This window comes from Hoplias malabaricus, chromosome 18 (genome assembly GCF_029633855.1).
Source record: "Hoplias malabaricus isolate fHopMal1 chromosome 18, fHopMal1.hap1, whole genome shotgun sequence".
Classification (NCBI taxonomy): Eukaryota; Metazoa; Chordata; class Actinopteri; order Characiformes; family Erythrinidae; genus Hoplias; species Hoplias malabaricus.
This window is the reverse complement of record NC_089817.1, coordinates 31,504,556-31,523,551: the sequence shown is the minus strand read 5'-3', so window position 1 is coordinate 31,523,551 and position 18,996 is coordinate 31,504,556. Positions and strand designations below refer to the sequence as shown.

Sequence of the window (18,996 nt, the reverse complement as noted above, 5' to 3'; positions counted from 1 at the left end):
TGGCATTATTCAATATTAAAGTCTCACTGTCCCAAATTGTGAAGGATTAAACCTCCTTTTGCATTTTTTGTTGTATTTCCATACATTGTTTTAATGAACTTATGAAGAAGGCTGCATCAATATATATTACGTATATTGTGGAATAATCACAAGTCTTCTGGCATTATGGAACCTGATCCAAGGGTAGTTTTTATAACCATAACCTCATGGCGGTCTCTAATACACACAATGAACACTGGACTCTTCTAGTGTTATGCTCACTGTGTAAAATCTGTAATTATGGATTAGCTTTAGACAGTTTCTTAACATTTATACCACTTGTAAAGGGAAATTTTAAATGTGTGTGTTTCTTTTACAAACGTGTGCTCATTGAATCACTATTATTTAGTAGTAATCACTGATGATTAGTAAAGGTTTCTGTTTTATATAAAGATGAGCTGATTAATGAAAAGTATGTTGCATTATTCTGTCTTTATACTGTTTCACCAACTGAGTCTTTAGTAGGAAAGGAATTTGATGGGAGTACATAAGAGTGCAGCTTGAAAGAGTTACACTCCTGCATCCAAGGTATCAAGGATGTTTGTTGTCTTAACGAGCAAGAGATGTAGCTGGGTCATAGAACTTTGTTTCTGCACAAAAAATGTTATCTTTCTCCCCTCATAGGTGGCTCAGTTACAAAATAACTCCTTGTATGATGATGAAGTGCTTATGCATGTGTGTGGGTATAAAACAGAGTTTTTTTCCTTTAGATAGGGCAGAGCAGAGTAGAGAACTAGTGCATGCTTTTAGCTGCTCTCAGTAAAGGTTACTCAAAGACCATTTTCAGTCTCATTTCTTATTAGCTGACAATTTCCATGACAGAAGGACCTGAGGACCCGTCATCCGACCTAAAAACAGTGAATAGAAAACCTTTCTCCCCCTCTGTTTTCAAAGTATCTCGACGGAAATATAGAACTGTTAGGTATACGTTTGAACTGTCAGGGACAGTTAAGTATATGATAGACATAACAGTTAAGACATAACAGGCCATCCCTTGAAACTGGTCCTCTTGTATTAGACATGTGCTAGAATAACAGAGAGGCCTCTGGGTTCCGCGAGAACAAAGTGAGTATAATGAAAACTTTGTGAGGTGCTTATAGGGGCACTAGGGGAAATAAATTACACTGCAGTAAAAGGTCTTTGAGAGAACTGATCATGGGATCCCAAAGTAGTAAATGGGCCCTTCAACGTGGACCTCAGCTATGTCTTTTGATATGGGAAGGAATTATGTTGAAGCTTCCATGAAGTATATGAAAATATGGGTCAATTGTTATGGGTTTCCTGAGTTGGGAACATTTTAAGTGTAAAAAGGTTGCGTGTCATTAAAAGGAAATTAACAGAGACCCCTAAGGATTAGAAAACCAGGAAGTTGTGGGAAAACTGTAAAAATGAAATGTTGGAGGCAGTGGAGATGTGGCCCACTCCAAGGAAGAGAAACAAAAACAGACGGAAGCAAATAAGGGAGGGGGGGCTGATACTAACCAAACCTCTAAATGTGTGTCTCTTAAGGTGGCTGATCCCAATCTCAACACTGCCCTACCAGAGCGCAGCAGGCAGCGCAACACCCCAAGCGTAACAGCCAGAGCAACAGCCAGTGCAGAAGCAGCAAGAGCATCCTGTAGCCACAGAAAACCCTCAATAGGAAAATCCACCGTATCGAACCCCACAACAAAGACAGACATATCCCCTAGAAGAGTTAAACAGACTACCCCTTGAAGCAAGCAGACCTTCACCCGGACCTTCCGAGCCTCAGCCCTAGAAACCCATCTCACAGTTCAGACCACAGCCCTGTGTCTCAGCACACCAGACCTCGGGACAGACAGGAAAGGAGAGAATCTGCCTTTTATGAAGGGCCAGCCGTGTCATCACCCAAGCATCAGCAGTATGGGAACACCATCCAACTCCCCATGGTTACAGTGTCTGGACCAGAACATCCTATACTGGTCCACAGATACTGGACAGAGGTGAGGAGTGGTGGAACCGATATTATGTTTGCGGCAGAGAAGGACATTTCACTAAGGACTGTCCTGACGGCCTGCCAGGAATGACTGAGAAGCAGGCTGACGGATGACAGGCGGCGACATGACCGGGTGGACATCCAGAGACACCTGACAGGGAAGTAACTAACCATTATTATTCTTTATATGCTAAAGAGTTGAGCTCCACCCCTTTTGGGCTCCTGCTAATTATAATGAGGGTACATGGCAAGTTATTAAAGTTTTTGGTAGGCTCAGGAGCTGCATGTTCTGTAATTCAGACTAAATAATTTAAACTGCCCCTGTCGGAAAAAAATGAAAATACCCTCGGGGCAGGGGGGCATGCTACTGTAGAAAAATATTCCATACATGTACAGTGTAATATAGCAGACAGACAGATCATTCATTCCTTTCGAATGTCTTATGTATGCCCTATAAATTTATTTGCACAGGATTTAATGTGCAAATTGGGATGTGTATTGACTAGCACCCCAGAAGGAGTTTGAATGGAGATGAGTGATCTTCAATTGGTACAATATAATGCCCACACCCCCTTGTATGCTTATCAATGGCAGCTGATAAAGGGAACCTCGGACCCAGCTGGACACCTGCTTCGGCAGGCCCAGGCTGTGACATGTATTCTGACCATCTTCACTGTACTTCGTATGTGCATGAAGGGCCTAACCAGGAATATGAAAAAGAGTTCCTGGAACGGGACCCTCCTGGCGAAACCCTCCACAGCACTCATCTCTATTGGATGCATGTTTTAATGTGGATGAGTCAGTACCCCACATTTTATTGGGAAAGGCATCCAACTCAGCTCAATGGAAGGAGGTAGGGCCATGGATGCTCAAAGTTGCTCGGAGTCACTTGGAGTCCCCAATGGGAACCGTGACTACACCGGGGGTTGAATACTGTGCCCTTTACAGGGCATGGAGGAAACCTCTGTGTTGCACTATGCTCGTGCACCAAGCAGTGCAGCTGGTATCAGAACACCAATGGGACTTTCAGACACCTCAGCTGGAACACCCCTCTGAGGAGGAGCTTGCTGGGGTCCCTGAAACACTGTGGGCTAAAACTAGGGATGATGTGGGTTTAATTAAAAGGTGTGAACCCGTAACAATCACTCCAATGAGCTCTTATAGGCCTAAACAACACCAAAACCCTCGAAAACCTGGAGCCATAGAGGGTATAAAACCGGTTTTTCAATCTCTATTGAAAGCAGGGTTAATTATTCCATGTCTGGACTCCCCAGTTAGAACACCTATATTCTGTAAAAATAAAAAAATAAAATAAAAATCCCGGCCGGGATGAGTGGAGGTTTGTTCAGAATTTACAGGCAGTAAATGCAGCAGTGCAGGCTAGAGCCCCAGAAGTACCAAACCATCACACTATTTTGACTCAAATTCCACCCGATACAACTCATTATTCAGTGGAAAACCTAGCCAGTTTGTTTTTCTTTTCTTTAGCGTAACAATGCAACTAGAAAGCCAATTCTGGTTTGTGTTTTCATTTAAAGGTAAAATGTACACATTTCACATGACTTTGCCAGTGTTACTGTGCATATCCCACCATCTATAATGCTGCCCTATGGGACAGCCTTGAGTCACTAACCATGCCTGAGGGTGTGGCTTTAATCCAGTATGTAGATGATCTATTGATAGCAGCACCGTCCGCAGAGCTGTGTAAACAAGCCACACTTTCCCTACTGAAACATCTAGCTAAGGAAGGTCACAAGGCCAGCTGAAATAAACTGCAGTTTTGAAAAGAGACGTGACCTTTCTCGGTCACATTCTGAAGGGAGACACACACTGGCTGTAGACAGGACGTCAGCAATTGCACAAATTACTAAGCCATTAACTAAAAAACAACTGTTGTCTTTCCTAGGTATGTGTTCTTACTGCAGGTCATTCGTTCCCTCTTATGCAGAACTGGAAGCTCCCCTGAGAGACATAATCCCAACCAAGCAAGGTTCCACTACACATCTAAAGTGGACTCCTGAAGCTGAGGAGGCATTTGTGCAGCTTAAACAGGCCCTACAACAGGTGCCTGCACTTAGGGTTCCTAATCCTGAAAAGCCTTTTGTTCAAACTGTAGATGAAAAAGGAGGTTCTATGACCTCTGTGTTATGTCAGAAGCAGGGAGACAGACTGAGACCAGTTGCACATTTTTCTGTAGTACAAGGCCTTCCTTTGTGCCTCAGGGCAGTGTCAGCAGCTGAAAAGGCTGTAGTAGCATCTAGAGATATAGTTGATAGATATACTTCTTGAACTCGAACTTGAACTTGAACTAATGGGCTGTACATAACATACTCCAGGACCAAAAAGTATCACATTTGTCGACCCAACGGTGCTTGAGATTTCACACCACTCCAGCCACCCTCCTTCCCATTGAGGGAGAAGGAGAACCACATGATTGTGTGGCAATCAGCACTGAGGTCTGTTCACCAAGGTCAGACCTCACTGAGGAACCCTTCCCTAACCCAGATGTTGTCTACTATGTGGATGGATCAGCATCAAAAGATATAACAGGTATTAATAGAGTAGGAATTGCAGTTGTCAGATCATGAAATTGTACAAAGCGCACCACTTCCAAGCTCCTATTCCACGGAGGCGGCTGAGCTGGTAGCCCTCACCAAAGCACGTGAGTTGGCAGCAAAAAAATCAGGAACAGTGTACACTAATTCATCATAAACCGATTGCCTCTTTTGCTCGATGCAGTGCTTTTACCAAAACACTTAGCCATCTGTAAATGTGACGCACACACCAGGAAACAGGATATGGTAAGTAAGGGCAATGAGAGAGCTGATAAAGCTGTTAAAGCAGAGGCAAAAAAGGCAGTTCAGCTGCTCCCACAATCCATAGAGTCGTCAGAGCCTACAGATACTCTAACAGAAATTCAATCAACTGCTACACCACGTGAAAAAGAATAGATCAAAGATAGCTGTGTTCTCAAAGATGGGGTATGGATACATACACCCACTAACAAACCCTGTTTACCTGAAACTTATATGAAAGGCCTCATAAAGATTGCTCATGGGCGTAGCCAGAAGGGGGAATAGTGGACAGTATACAGCAGTACTGGTATGGGAAAAGAGACTCAATACTCACTACATTTTTGTACCTCCTGCCTGGTGTTTGCGCAAAATACCAGCAAAGGGGGAACCACTATAACACCTCCACTAGCTGGACACCACCCCCCCCCCCCCCCCCCCAGCAACAGAACCATTTCAACACTGGCAGATAGATTTTGTAGAATTAACTCGAGCAGAGGGAAACAGATTTTTACTGGTGTGTATCTGTGCATGTTCTCTAAATGGACAGAGGCATTTGCAAGAGCAAACAGGATGTGCAAGCGGTAGCCAGATCTCTTTTTACAAAAATTATTCCCAGGTGGGAATAATTCCCAGCCTTCCAATACACATCTCGAGCGACAACGGCACCCCTTTTCTTTGCAGCATGCATTAAAACCACTTACATCTGCACTACGAACAGATATGAGAAAACACTGTAGTTATCATCCTGCCAGTGCAGGGGAACGTGCCAATGGCACCATTAACATTAGCAAATTTGACTCAAAGCACGAGTCTCACGTGGCTGAAAGTGGTACCGTTGGTCTTCTGGCAAACCAGAACAAGACCACAAGCCAAAACTGGGTGCAGTGCTTTTGAGATTGTGTTCGGAAGAACCCCCAATACCGGCATAGGACCTCCCCTGCCAGCGGACACCACGTGGGCGAAACATACCTTCAGTATTGGATAACACTGCACAAGCCTTTTTCTTTTCTGTCTAAGCAGGTTAAAGCAGCACCAGTCCAACTGAGACCCCACTCCACAGCTCCAAATCAGGAGGCCAATTGCAAGAAGGCTCCACGAGAAGCCAACATGTCCACTGAGGACCCCACCACCTACCAGTGAGTCCATAAAGCCCTAGTAGTCGCGACTGCAGGAAGAAGGGGAGTGCCCCTCTGAGAACAGGTACGTCAAGAAATCGAATGGCTATGGCTTTCCTGTGTCTGATGGTTTTGGGGCTCCTGACTGCTCCAGGAGGAACCTTCTACACCCCCATGGATCACTCTGGGTGCAGTCATTGGCTGGTCTATCTTTGGCAGCGTGGGAGCAGCAACAGCCCTGTCAAAGATGAATGAACTTATGTATGAACTCCTGATAATAATGAATGACACCACAGGAGCAATGTAAGCATTTAGTACAGAGCAACAGGCTTTAAGGGCTACAGTCATACAACACAGAAACGTTTAAGATTTAATAACTATTCAGCAAGGAGGAGTTTGTGCTATGCTGAACACTTTGTGTTGTTTTTATATACCTGATGTTTCAGAAAATGTGACCAATTATATAGACCACATGAGAGGTGCAGTAACCACACCCCAAGAGGTTAGCAATGAATGGGGGAGTTGGTTGGCTGCATTATTTGGTGGATGGTTTATGCAGCTGATGGTAATAGCAATCCCAGTCCTTGTAACCATTTTACTACTAGTGATCGTAGTCCCATGCATCCTGTGGGTCTGCGCAACTTGTTTGGTCCACACCGCCACTATGCGAATGTAGCAGGTAGAGCTGTCACTGGGCCATTAGTTATTTTTGGGCTTGTGCAGCCACCGTAGTTCAGGAGCAGTCTTCCCCCCCCCCCTTTCTCTCCTGGGTCATGCTGCTGCTCATTAGCTCCAGTGAATATATACACGCAGTTAGCATGTGGTAGGCTAAGCTCCCACTTTTTATTCTTTGGGTCGCGGTACTGCGGTGCTTGCTGCTGAGCGTCTTGGACGGTCTTACTAGAAAGAAGACAGGTGCCACTCTCCCTGTCGATTCACCACGTTGCTTGCCGTTAGCGGCAGCTCTAATCTGGGACAGTGCATATAAAGCAGTTGGTGAGTATGATTGTTTGGACAGTGGACATTAGGAGCTACCGTCACCTATTTTAATGAAGTTGAATGACTAAATAGGAGGGAATTTAACAGGAAAATGTTGTATTTAGATGTATGTTGGCGTGCCTGAGAACGAGTGGGCTTTCAAGCTGCATCAAGGTACAAATTCCATTCTTTTAGTTAGGCTGGTGAATGTTTTAGTTATAGATGGGTTTAAGGGCTTGAGGCACAGAGGGTATGTGTGCTTAGCACATGGCTAGCTTTATCCCACCTATTATGATGGTTTTATATTTTTATGATTAAAATGCTCCTTTTATTAGGTGCTCTGGGGTGTCGCCATTGGAGGTGGCCCAGGTGGTGTGGAGCAGAGCTTCTCCTAATCTCCTGCTGTTTTGCCTGTGTGGATACATTGTGGGGTCGAACCACTTTTATCTTGTTTTATCTGGTTGTTTCTTTTATTTTGATGATTTGCCCTTGTGGGTTTTCTTGTTTGTTATTGAGTTCTTTTGTTGTTGTTTTTTTGCCTTTTAAATTAACCCTTTTATTTTGGTTATTATTTTGGATAGTGTGGGTATTACAGTCCTTTTAAGCGTGTGATCTGCCTGTTTAACGTAATTGTGTATTTTTACCTGTTCTTGCAGAGCAACCTGGTATATGAGTGTCCCTTTGGTTGACTGGTTATCCTTTTTGTACATTTTTTTCCTTTTTCCTGGGCACTCGATCTGTTGTGTGTGAAGTCACTACCCCAAAGGGGTTCTTTTTGGTAACCTTTGTGTGGGTTGTATAGTCTCTAGTATTGGAACTCTGTATAGGATAGCGTCTGCTGGAACCCAGTTAAAATGTATGCAAATGGTGGGATCATTATGATGAGCGAATCTAGTTAATAACCTTGTAGGGGTTATTTTTAGTAGTCAATAGGTAAAACCCCACTGTATTCTTTTGTTTTATTATTTTTTTTAAACTTATTAATAAAATCGTTATTTTAAATGTTGTAAGACAACTGAGAGTAAAGGACTTTGTACGCTGAACTCCATTTCGTGTCTCTTCTCTTTTTCGGAACGTACCTGTGTGCTTTTGGGAAAGTACTTGGGGTTATTTCCTAGGGTGAAATTCCCTAGGTGGCGTAGTTGGGCTCACACTGATCTAAGCACTAGCCAAGGCCACATTTGTGGCGTAGTCGGGCTCACACTGATCTAAGCACTAGCCAAGGCCACATTTGTGGCGTAGTCGGCAGGATCCAGAAACAGAGACGTGTTTTGGAGTTCAGTTGTGTTGTCTTGTTGTTCTTATTCAAAGGCAAAACAGCAGTTGACGTTGGGTCACAAGGATTGTACTTGTGTGCCTGTAAGGAGGTGTTAAGCTAATTCATTTTCTTATTTGTTTCTTTCCCTTCTGTCCTTATGATGGCCAGTGAGCTTCAGGAAATGAGGGATTTGGTGCAACAGCTCCGGGCAGATAATGAGCGCCTTTTACAGGAAAGGGCTTCTTCCCAGTCTCAGCCAGGTCCCAGTAGTGGTGGTGAATCTCGAGGGCTGGTGAGTAATCCTACCCCAGTCGAAAGGGTGTTGTACCTTCCTCGTGAGCGTAAATGCCCAGTGTTTAGAGGCAGGGCTGGTATAGGTATAGAAGAGTGGAGTGAAGAGGTACAGGCAAGCATTTGTGCACGCCATTTGGCGCCCCTTGATCAGGCTTATTTTATGTTAGATCATCTAGAAGGAGAAGCTAAGGATGAAATAAGGTATAGGCCTAGAATGGAAAGGGAGGATCCTCAGAAGATTCTATCTATCCTTAAAGAGCTATATGGGTGCTCGAAGTCATATATTGCCCTGCAGGAGAGTTTCTTTCGCCGTAAGCAATGGAAAGGGGAATCTTTACAGGAGTACTCTCATGCCCTTTTAGCCCTTATGGAAAAAATAAAGCAGTGTGCACCTTCTGTAGTACCGGATGCTGATACGTTGGTTCGTGACCAGTTTGTGGAGAGTGTTCTAGACTCTGCTCTGTGTAGGGAGCTAAAGCAGTTGATCCATCAGACACCAGCACTTTCTATGCTGCAGGTGCGGGCAGCGGCCATTCGATGGGAGCGTGAGAGTAGGCCAGCTGATAATGGGGGAGGTAGGAGCTATTCTGTCCCCTCTATGTGTGCACTGCAGATGTCTGGGGAGTCTTATCAGGCTCAGCATGCTGCAGATAATTTTAAATCTTCTGAGATGACAGAATTAAGGGCTATGCTGTTTAAACAGCAAGAACAGATTAATCAGTTAGCCCAGAGCATTGCTAAATTAGGTGCCTCTTCTCGGCCTACTGGTCCTAGCCGGCCTAATATTATCTGTAGACGCTGTCAAAAACCAGGGCATTACGCCAGCGACTGTGATAATGAACGTGTTTCAGTGCACCCAATAGGGACTCCTCCTCAGAGTCGTGCAGCCCCTAATTCTCAGCTGGCGGAAAACTAGCTCCCTTCCAGGTGCAGAGCCACACCGTGGGAGGGGACAGAATTGGCTGTACCTCACAGCCTGCTTTACTTCAGTCGACCAGTCCGTCCTTAGTTGGGCAGTGCCCAAAAGTGGCTATTCAATTGGGGGGTGTGGTGGTGAACTGTTTGCTTGATACAGGGTCGATGGTTTCAACCATAGTTGAGAGTTTCTTTCGTCAACACATTCAGGGTGATTTGCGTTCTTGCCGGTGGTTGCAGCTTTGTGCGGCTAATGGGCTAGAAATACCCTATGTAGGCTACGTTGAGTTAACCGTTGAGGTACTTGGAAAATCCCTACCTAACCGTGGTTGGTTGGTAATTAAAGATCCCCCAGGTTGTAGTACCTCACCTATAGTCCCTGGCATGTTGGGTATGAACGTCATTCGAGAGTGTTATCAGGAACTTTTCTGTCAGCATGGTCCTGCATTGTTTGACCTACCGCCAGTTGTGCACGCATCCCCACCTTGGCAGCAAGCCCTGCAGTATTGTCATCAGGTTTCTGATAGGTCCTCTATACAAGACACAGGGGTAGCTAGGGTTAGGGGGCGGAGACCTATTCATATACCAGCAGGTACATTCAAGATGGTTGCTGCCACCTGTTCCAGTCATCTCAGTGAGTGTACTACTGGGGTTTTGTTCGAACCTCCTGATACTTTAGGTGCCTTACCTGATGGCCTGTTGGTTGCTGTTTCTCTAGTCAAGGTAGTCGGAGGGACCGTGTATGTCCCCTTGGTAAATGTGGGTTGCTCTAGGGTTGTTTTGCCCCCATGCCGTCCCTTAGGATTGTTGACTAGCGCACAGGTTGTGAGTCTGCCTCTTGGAGTTACAGAGGAAATGAGTGAGCCCCCTATGGTGGTTGCCCAGGTTCAGGCTCAAACAGCTCAGCCCAGTTCAATTTTGGAGCAAATTGACGCATTGGATCTGTCTGTTTTGTCCCCAATAGATCAGGGAAGGGTGCGGTCCCTTCTCTGTAGGTATGCTGCAGTGTTCTCTTCCTACGAAGGGGATATTGGCTGTACGGGTTTGATTTCCCATGACATCCCTTTGTTGGATGAGGTGCCAGTAAGACAGAGATACAGACGCATCCTGCCATCTGACTATGAGGCTGTTAAGGCTCACATTCAGCAGCTGCTTGAGAATCAGGTTATTCAGGAAAGCTGTAGTCCTTATGCCTCGCCTATTGTTCTGGTTAGAAAAAAAGATGGTACCCTCCGGATGTGTGTTGACTACCGTAAGCTTAACAGCAAAACCAGGAAGGATGCATTTCCATTGCCTAGGATTGAGGAGACTTTAGATGCCCTATCAGGTGCCCAGTGGTTTTCGACAATGGATTTAGCTAGTGGGTACAACCAAATTCCAGTTACTAAGGGTGATCACCCAAAGACAGCTTTTTGTACCCCCTTTGGTCTATTCCAATATAATCGCATGCCTTTTGGGTTGTGTAATGCCCCTAGCACCTTTCAGAGACTGATGGAAAGGATGTTCGGTGATCAGAATTGCCAATCAGTGTTGCTGTATCTGGATGACATTATTGTGTTCTCTTCTGACCTAGATCAGCACTTGAGTCGTTTGGAGTTGGTGCTAAATCGACTAGATCAAGCCGGGCCGAAAGCCAAGTTGGAGAAATGTTGTTTCTTCCGCCATCAAGTCCGGTACCTGGGTCATTTGGTGTCTGATAAGGGAGTATCCCCAGATTTTGAGAAGGTATCTGCTGTGGCTAACTGGCCCCGTCCCACGTCTGTTTCAGAGTTGCGTTCATTCCTGGGTTTTGCTAGTTATTACCGGCGGTTTATTAAGGGGTTTTCAAAAATGGCTGCTCCTTTGCACCGCTTAGTTGCTGAATTGGGTGGGACAAGGACTAGGAAGGGCCCTGGTTCCCAGTTGTCAGATTTCTGGTTAGAGCCATGTGAGACCAGCTTTCAGACACTGAAGTCCAAGCTTGTGAACGCACCTACACTTGCCTTTGCCAACTTCTCGCTTCCATTTATTTTAGAGGTTGATGCTAGTCACCAGGGCTTGGGAGCAGTGCTCTCCCAGGAACAGGATGGTCGAGTGCGTCCCGTGGCCTATTCAAGTCGTAGCCTCAACCCTAATGAAAAGTTGTATAGCTCAATGAAGCTGGAGTTTTTGGGTTTGAAGTGGGCAATGACAGAAACATTTCGTGAGTATCTTTGGGGTCAGGAGTGTGTTGTCTGGACTGACAATAACCCCCTGAGCCATTTGAATACTGCCAAGTTGGGTGCTACAGAGCAGCGTTGGGTTGCTCAGTTGTCAGCATTTAATTATATTATCCAACCTGGTCTCATGGGTTATACGTACCTCTGAACACTTTTTTGCAGAGGACCAAATACGTACTGACTGGTACATTTTGGTGCCGATTTTAGAAGCAAATCTCCACAGGGGGTGCTAAAGAGAAATGCAGACTAATGAAAAACTGTGATGGTTTTTCTATTAAAACTCTGGTTGACGTTAGGATTTTTGAAGCTGTTAATCGTCACTGTTAATTTTTTGTTAATGTTTAGAATAGTTTGGGATCGCCCATGATGACTGTCTGTTCTTGAGTGAGCAAATCAACTAACTATTGCCTCCTGTAACGTAGCATCTGTGTAGGTGAAGCTATATCGTTTAGTCTGGTTGATGGAGCAGATTGTGCACTTTTTTGCTACCAAACTAAAGGTTCCCATAACCTTTTACCTAGACATATCGGGGAACGAGACGTGCTGTCTACTGATTAAATTATTAAATCGCATGAGTGACTTTTTAAATTACGTGTCTTGTCGTCAGGCGACACCTGAGCATATACGTAGCTTTAGATACGTTTTGTAGCCTGGTGGCTAATGAGTTGGCGTTTGCTAAATAAAACGGTCAGTGTGTTTCTGTGGCCGTAACGATGTACTTTGTAAACACCATCGCTCTTGTTATGTTACAAGAATGTAAAAGATATCGTGGCTCCGTCAGTGGAAAAATAACAGCGTACTTCGGTTGCTATGGTAACAACGAGTCTATGGCTGTGTCTGAAACTTGAAGGTATGTGCCTTGACCTCTTGTTGCCTATGTAGGGCCTTAGAAGGTAGCATTGAGATAAAGGTATTTCAAACCAAATCTCTTTTGGGACACATTCAGCAGGCATTAATTCATTAACAATATTCCAACAGCTTACATCTAGCTCTCAGTGTACATTTAAAAAGTGGCCAAACCGAGTTTTAAAATGCATTAATTAAATATTGGATTTGGGACACTACTTCATACCGTCCTGCTTAGCTTGTGTTGGCAGCATTTCTTCGTCTATTTAGTATTATTATTATTATTATTATTATTATTATTATTATTATTATTGTCATTGTTATTGTCGTTATTATGATTAATGATAATAATAATAATAATAATAATAATAATACTTTTGTCGCACATTTATAAGCAAATAAATAAACTACATATTCCATTTAAAGAAAATAAGTTAATAGGAAAAAAGAAGCAGAATCTTTTGAAAAAATAAATTTCTTTAGAAATGTAAAATTGAGGCTGTACGGAGTTCCGCATGATTGGTTTTAAGTAGGCCGTTAATCAGTGCAACACCGTGCTTAACGGGAGCAGGAGTGAGCGAGTGTGTAAAACTTTGTCACGTTAGTAATGAATGGTACACATTTATATGAGATTAGTAAGAATTATTAAATGTGTGCTGAACTTTTCTACGCTGTGTTCAACTTAAATACGCTGTTAATGTTACAGCAGTATGTTTACACACGGGACCGATTCCCTCCAGTCCACCTTAAATTCAGCCTTTAAATTACTCGTTTTTATCCATTTTCACATGCTTTATTGTTACGCTCTTTAAATGTTGTGTATAACTGATAACCACATCTCATAAACTTTTCCTGCCCTCAACGTCATATGTAACGTTAACTTAAAATACTTTAAAAACATAATTTAGTGAGTAAGGTGGACATGATTTACTTTTTGCGCGTTTTCATAGACACTTTCGGTGTGCGCATGTGTGAAAATATGCACGTGTCAATCTATTAGTGTCGTTCATGATGAAGATGGTTTTCAGGACACAGAAAACCGTTTAAATATTGCAGTCTTTATCTTATTAACCAGACAAATTTACTATGTACATTTAATGTCAATATATAAATTAAACTAGGCTCACTCATATAAAATAAAGTGCAGCCATGACTCTGCCATGATGGCATATTCTGTGTAAAAGTAGAGAAGTCTGTGAAAGGCCAGTGCAAATATGGTGCCCCAGTGAAAACAACTGAGGTGGCTAGGCCAGCCAGTCACAGATGTCTTTACTTAATTTCAAAACTTGTATGCATAATTGGGCCTCTTGTTTAAGGGGCTCAAATATAAGTAGTCACATTAACAGAAATGAGTTGTTATGGTTTTTAATGCCATTTGCTTTCTATTTGTTTAGATATGCCAGGAAGCACCAGGAAGATATGCCCAGGGTGCAATGGTCAGATAAGTGTCTCCTACAAAGCTTGCCCAATTTGCAAAGAGCCACAACCATATAAAGCCAAACTTAAGGAAAAGAGAAAATTATTCGAAGACAATAAAAACAAGTGGAAAAAATATATCAAAAAGAACAACAACAGGACTGTTCTTAACAGCAGCCATGTATTGGTAAGGTCAGGTCATTGCTAAAGGTGCTACCAGCTATTTAAGAAGTTAAGTCAGTTACCCAGTCATATTTCACAGATAATTGTTTTGTCTTTTACTGTTTTTTTTTTTTTTGTATTATGTATTGTATTATGTATTGTATACATGAGTTTTAAGGTTTTTGAACACAATATTTTGTACAGGAGAAATTGATCAATAAGACAGTATTTTTGTATTATTTGGTTATGAAGTATAAAAAGCACTTAGTCACATATTATTTGATGTGACAGTCGTCTTATATGCTATTTAATGTCTTTTTTTCAGCTTGACAAACTTGCAACCCTTGATTTCTTCCCTGTATTGCTTTTGGGGAAGAAATGCAAAGGTAGTTTGGTGGCAGATGCAGTACTAGGTGGGGATTACCTTCTAGATGATGATTTGCTTCAGAGGTTAAAAATGATGTACGAAGCCATGTTAAAGAGTAAGTATAAAAAAATAGTTTTTTTAAATATTGCTACTGTGGGTTCGAGCCCCGCTCCGGGTGACTGTCTGTGAGGAGTGTGGTGTGTTCTCCCTGTGTCTGTGTGGATTTCCTCTGGGTGACTGTCTGTGAGGAGTGTGGTGTGTTCTCCCTGTGTCTGTGTGGGTTTCCTCCGGGTGACTGTCTGTGAGGAGTGTGGTGTGTTTTCCCTGTGTCCGTGTGGGTTTCCTCCGGGTGCTCCGGTTTCCTCCCACGCTCCAAAAACACATGTTGGTAGGTGGATTGGCGACTCCATAGGTGTGAGTGTGTGAGTGACTGTGACTGTGCGTGTGTGTTGCCCTGTGAAGGACTGGCACCCCTCCAGGGTGTGTTCCCGCCTTGTGCCCAATGATTCCAGGTAGGCTCTGGACCCACCTGAACTGGATAAGTGTTACAGATAATGAATTTCCATGAATTTCCATGGTAAAATAAAGCTATTCTAAATCTCCCCTCTTAAGGGTTATGTAATTATTCTTGGTGAAAAAAAATTACAAATCAAATGAACATTTACACAGATCAGCTATAGCATTAACACCACATGTCAGTACCCAATTCCTGTTTTCTCAACCAAATGAGAATTATAAAATGAATTGGTCCTCCTGTGGAAACAATGGTTTGAATCCAGCATTTTTTATATTTTGTGTATCCCCCTTCTAAATATGCAACCAATAGAATAAGCTGTGTCTGTAGCACTCTACCTCTCTCATTGCCATGGAAATCCGGAATTTTCTGATGACACTGTAAGAAACCAATTTAGAACCGAAGTTTATAAAACTGTTTTAGTATAAAAAACATATATGCATAAAATCAAATTAAAAGAAAGGTGTTGGGGTTTAAACACAGTACAAAATAAACCACTGTCTGCCACCAATCTTTACCTGTAAACTACAAATTAAAAATGTAAACTTTGTTTTTAAGAATCTATACCATATTGCAAAACAAATGTTGCGATACTTGATATTTATATATTTACTTACAATCCAAATTATAATAATACTGCACCAGTTTTTGCAAGCCCCTTACTTGTAGCATCAATAATTAGCCAATTAGCCATCGATTTTATGGCATAAAGTGCAATTGTTAAAAAAATTGTGCAAAATGTGTTGGAGTTGTCTTGTTAATTAAATTTGTCTTGTCTTTAAGTTCATTTTCAAAGAGAGAAGGACAAGGCCACTGGGTGCCCAAAAACCACTGTCCTGGATGGTAGCTCAGAGATCACCAGTCAAGAGACTGAAGACCCACAGACTGCCAGTCTGGAAATCTCTGGCTTGCAGGTCACCAGTCAAGAGACTGATGACGCACAGACTTCTGATTTGGAATCTGCCAGCCCAGGAACCCATCATCTGCAGACCACCAACCTGACCACCAGACCCGCAAAAGGAAGCAATATTGCTGGTCCCCAGGGCCAAAAGGCCAAAAAAAGAACGAGAAGTGAAGTATATTTTCTTAATAGACAGTAAAGTGTTGTGTATCACAGTAGTTACAATGCGATTGGAAAGTCTTCAGACCCTTTCACTTTTTCACATTTTATGTTGAGGCCTTGTGATAAAATAAAATTAAAAACAAAGTTTTCCCCAATGAATCTACGTTCAATTACCCACAATCACAAAGTGAATATGGAATATTAGAAATGTTTGCAAATTTATTATAAGGCAAAAAATAAAATTTGTATGGACATAAGTATTCAGAACCTTTGTATGACACTTGAAATTTATCCCAAAGCCTCAACATAACGAAGTCAAAGTTCTGAAAACGTTCTAAAGGCATTGTATGTTACACTACATATTGTTTTATTTCGTATTAATTGCTTTTATCTTATTAATTGTATTTAGAGCCAGGCGAGCAAAGAGGAGTTGAGAAGAAAAACAAAAAGCAAAAACGTAATGAACATTTTCTCTTTTTAAAATATGTTAACATAATTAATATACATTATTATATTATCACAAACCTGAAATAGTGATATAAAATGCAGTTTTTGTCAAATTATACCTGAATTGTTGTGTATATATATAATTATAATATAGAGCCGCGCTAATGGATTAGCATAGGATCTTATCCTGTGTATGATTATAATTTAATAAGGTGTTCATTAGTCAAAACTTGGTGTATGCAGGCTCTGTTTGGTATGTTCTTTTTATCTGTTACTGTAATAAACCAGTAATGGCTGTAATGGCCTGTCTTTCAGATGAGTGTCCTGAATGCACTAGAAGAAAGATGCAGAACCAATTTCCTTATTCCAGTGTTTTGAAAAGAAGAGTGAAAAATGTAGGTCTTCCTTAAGCCTTTTCACAGGTTTTATATAGATATACTCAGGTTCACTTATTATTCTTTTTTTTTAATCATCTTTGGTTATATAAACAAGACTGTTTCATTCATCTTAATATCAGTATCTGATATTACCACCACAATTGCAGGAAGTACAGCAGAGGTATTATGCATTCATTGTGCCAAACAAATGCAGCTGGATATTGATATTTTTTTCTGAAATTTCAGACTTGTGTTATGATCGTTTTTTTTTTTTTTTTTTTTTTAATTATATAGGGGAAAAGGAGGTCCTAATTCGATGGGTTCCGTGCAAGTCTTGGTATGTGTGTAAATAAAGTTGTTACATTTGAAACTTTATAGGTAATGGGCTCACAATCCACAACTGTTTAAACAGTGTGATATTTCTAAAGTATCAATAGTTCCTGAAATATTTGTTTTAATTATAATACTGTATAAAAGTACAATATAATATTTACATGTACAATTTGCTAGCTTGAAAAATTACCTAAATATGATTACTGACAGTATTTCATTTATGTTTACAGTGGGACCAAATGGAAAGATTCCTGGGAGCCATCATCCTTTATTGACAAATGAATTTGTTATAACATTTGTATAATCTTTGTACATTAATATATTATTTACTTTAAAATAATGGCTACAATTTAAGAGGTTAGATTTTTCTAAACTGTTCTGTTCATGAAAAAAAAAGCTTTTTTGATATTTACAAACTCCTGCTGTGTCAGTTTTGTGGTCTAACTAACATTCTCTGTTCAATAAACTACATACAGTTAATTTACTGTTACATTTTCGCATTTGCTTCATTTTAAACAATAATCAATATGAAGTTATTCCATTTGCAAGAAGCTATTTAGCTGTCCTTACTGCACCCCAGCAATATTTGTGGTCTCAGTTGATGTAAACCACAATCATTACATTGTATAGCAAGGTATTCAAGAACGTACATATTCACACTCTACATCAACAAATGACAAACTACACAATTATGCATTGTACAGCAAACTATACCTAACCTGTCGCTGTTCATTATAAGCTGTTATGTTTTGTCTTTAGCTTGTCAAGCTATCTTCATCACTAATCACAAAGATGTCATCAGATTTGTGTCACATACACAGCAAAGCCAAACATGTAAGTTCATATTTGCACAGCTATTGGAATATCTCATTTAAATTAACTGTCCATACTGCCATGCATTGTCATATCAACCTGTATAGTTCATTGCTCAAACATCATGCTGCTAATATGCTGCTGTACTAGTCCCTTCCTTATCCACAAAAGATTCATTTACAGTTGTTCCTTGTATTGACTTGACAAGATCATTTGTCTCTGAGCGTACATATTTTGTGTAAGCGGGCTTAACCTTCCAAATCAATGTTTTACAGGCTTGGGTGTTTTTCACACAAAAAGAGGTCTCACAGAGTCATTGGTGTTGCAAAGCTTCAAGAGGGGAAGAAGAACCTTGTGATCCTTGTGTGTGTGATTCTCTGAAGTTATCTCTCTATCAGACGAAGGACAACCTGCAAAGTAAATGTTCACTTTTACTTTGTTTTTGTACATACTTTTCACCAATTTTAAATGTCTGTATAATGACATCTTTTTCATACTTAAGTACATCTAACAGAGAATGCAAAGAAGATTCTCACCTGCCTGATCCACATAAGAACAATGAGAGAGCTGCAGTGATGTACAAGGACAACTGTTGACATCTGTCTTCTGAGGTCTAGGCCTAAATTCACCCAGATATCAACAACTGTTGACAATGATGGCCAGCTGGGTCAAAATTGGAATGGTATACCAACACTGAGGACATCCACAAGAAGTGCCTGAACCAGCTTTAGTTTCTGAGAATGCCCAGGTCCTTCAGTGTGTGCAACAGTATGCTACAAATGTTCTATCACCCTGTTGTTGCAAGCACCATCTTCTATGTTGTGGTGTGCTGGGGAGAGGGCAACACAACAAAGGAGGCCAACGGACTGAATAAACTCATAAAGAAGACTTGAGTCTCTCACTGGATCCAAGCAGATCACACTGTAGGAGGTTGTGTAGGACAGAATGCTGGTAAAACTGCTGGTGATGATGGAAATTCTTTGTACACCTACCCAAATCCTGATGGCATAACATTTTAACTAAACTTGCTATGACTATTCTTATCACAAACTGCTCTTTGTATATTAGGACTACTAGGACAATTGAATATATCTGATCACTTGAATTTA

At 41.5% G+C, this 18,996-nt stretch overlaps 1 protein-coding gene across 2 annotated transcripts; it reads left to right on the top strand.

Moving 5' to 3' along the window:
- The first annotated feature begins 11,694 nt into the window (after window positions 1-11,694).
- LOC136674290 (uncharacterized) lies at window positions 11,695-18,717 on the top strand. Of its 2 annotated transcripts, none has more exons than XM_066650212.1 (10): window positions 11,695-11,978; window positions 13,790-13,998; window positions 14,299-14,455; window positions 15,638-15,925; window positions 16,327-16,374; window positions 16,680-16,759; window positions 17,036-17,078; window positions 17,305-17,908; window positions 18,163-18,304; window positions 18,390-18,717. In XM_066650212.1, exons 2-7 carry the CDS (start codon window positions 13,792-13,794, stop codon window positions 17,051-17,053), a joined length of 798 nt encoding a protein of 265 aa, XP_066506309.1. In that variant the 5' UTR covers window positions 11,695-11,978; window positions 13,790-13,791; the 3' UTR covers window positions 17,054-17,078; window positions 17,305-17,908; window positions 18,163-18,304; window positions 18,390-18,717. The 2 variants fall into 2 exon arrangements, with proteins under 2 accessions (XP_066506309.1, XP_066506308.1); XM_066650211.1 differs by lacking the exon at window positions 11,695-11,978 and adding an exon at window positions 12,344-12,399.
- Window positions 18,718-18,996: the final 279 nt, after the last annotated feature.